Raw genomic sequence first — 730 nt, forward strand, 5'->3', positions numbered from 1 at the left:
GAAAAGGAATTCCTCTTTAACATGTACCTCACCCGAGACCGCCGTTACGAAGTAGCTAGGATTTTAAACCTCACAGAAAGACAGGTCAAAATCTGGTTTCAGAACAGAAGAATGAAAATGAAAAAGATGAACAAGGAGAAAGGAAATAAAGGAGACTAGAGCTGGGGGTGGAAATGCACGGGGGGGTCTGGGTTTTTATTTGTTTTTCCATCCCCCAACGACCCCAGATGCAATTTTTTTCCTCCCCCCCTTCGAACTTGAAATCAATCTGGTCTTTTTTAGCTAGAAGTGAGCTGTTGTCGATGTCGGGTATTTTTGGAAATCTGTCTTGCTCGCCAGTGTGTTTCTAAAAGTTGCTTCATTTCCCTCTCTTCCTCCTTTCCCAAAACGGTCGGTTTCTAATATTGTGAGTGCACGGTAGCTTTATCTGATGTTAAATGTTTGCCATGTTTCTTAAAAGTGGTGTAGTCTAGATAGTCACTTTGCCAAAGTAAAGGTAAGGGACAGAATTATTAAGGACGATAATACAACTATATATTAAATTACAGTTACTGCAATCCATGGCGGTATTGTGTTGTCCATGACTTATTAAAAGACGCTATTACCCAGAACCTCTGCTTTCTAGCTCTGAATTTTGCTCTTTACACTAGATGCCACGGTGAGGCAATGAGATTCCCCCCCCCCCCCCCCCCCCCCCCCCCCCCTTTTCGAGCGTGTTGTTTGTTTTAAG

The 730-nt window shown here is 43.0% G+C and overlaps 1 protein-coding gene across 2 annotated transcripts in view; it reads left to right on the forward strand.

Annotated features, from left to right (window-relative positions):
* The window catches only part of HOXD11 (homeobox D11), a 28,218-nt gene extending 27,661 nt beyond the window's left edge, over positions 1 to 557 (forward strand). For both annotated transcript variants that reach the window (XM_019522968.1, XM_019522969.1), the window contains exon 3: positions 1 to 557. In XM_019522968.1, coding sequence (XP_019378513.1) covers positions 1 to 159 — 159 coding nt within the window. In that variant the 3' untranslated portion in view covers positions 160 to 557.
* The last annotated feature ends 173 nt before the right edge of the window (positions 558 to 730 follow it).

The sequence above is a fragment of the Gavialis gangeticus genome, unplaced genomic scaffold (genome assembly GCF_001723915.1).
Source record: "Gavialis gangeticus isolate Ggan-Ray unplaced genomic scaffold, GavGan_comp1, whole genome shotgun sequence".
NCBI classification, from domain to species: domain Eukaryota; kingdom Metazoa; phylum Chordata; order Crocodylia; family Gavialidae; genus Gavialis; species Gavialis gangeticus.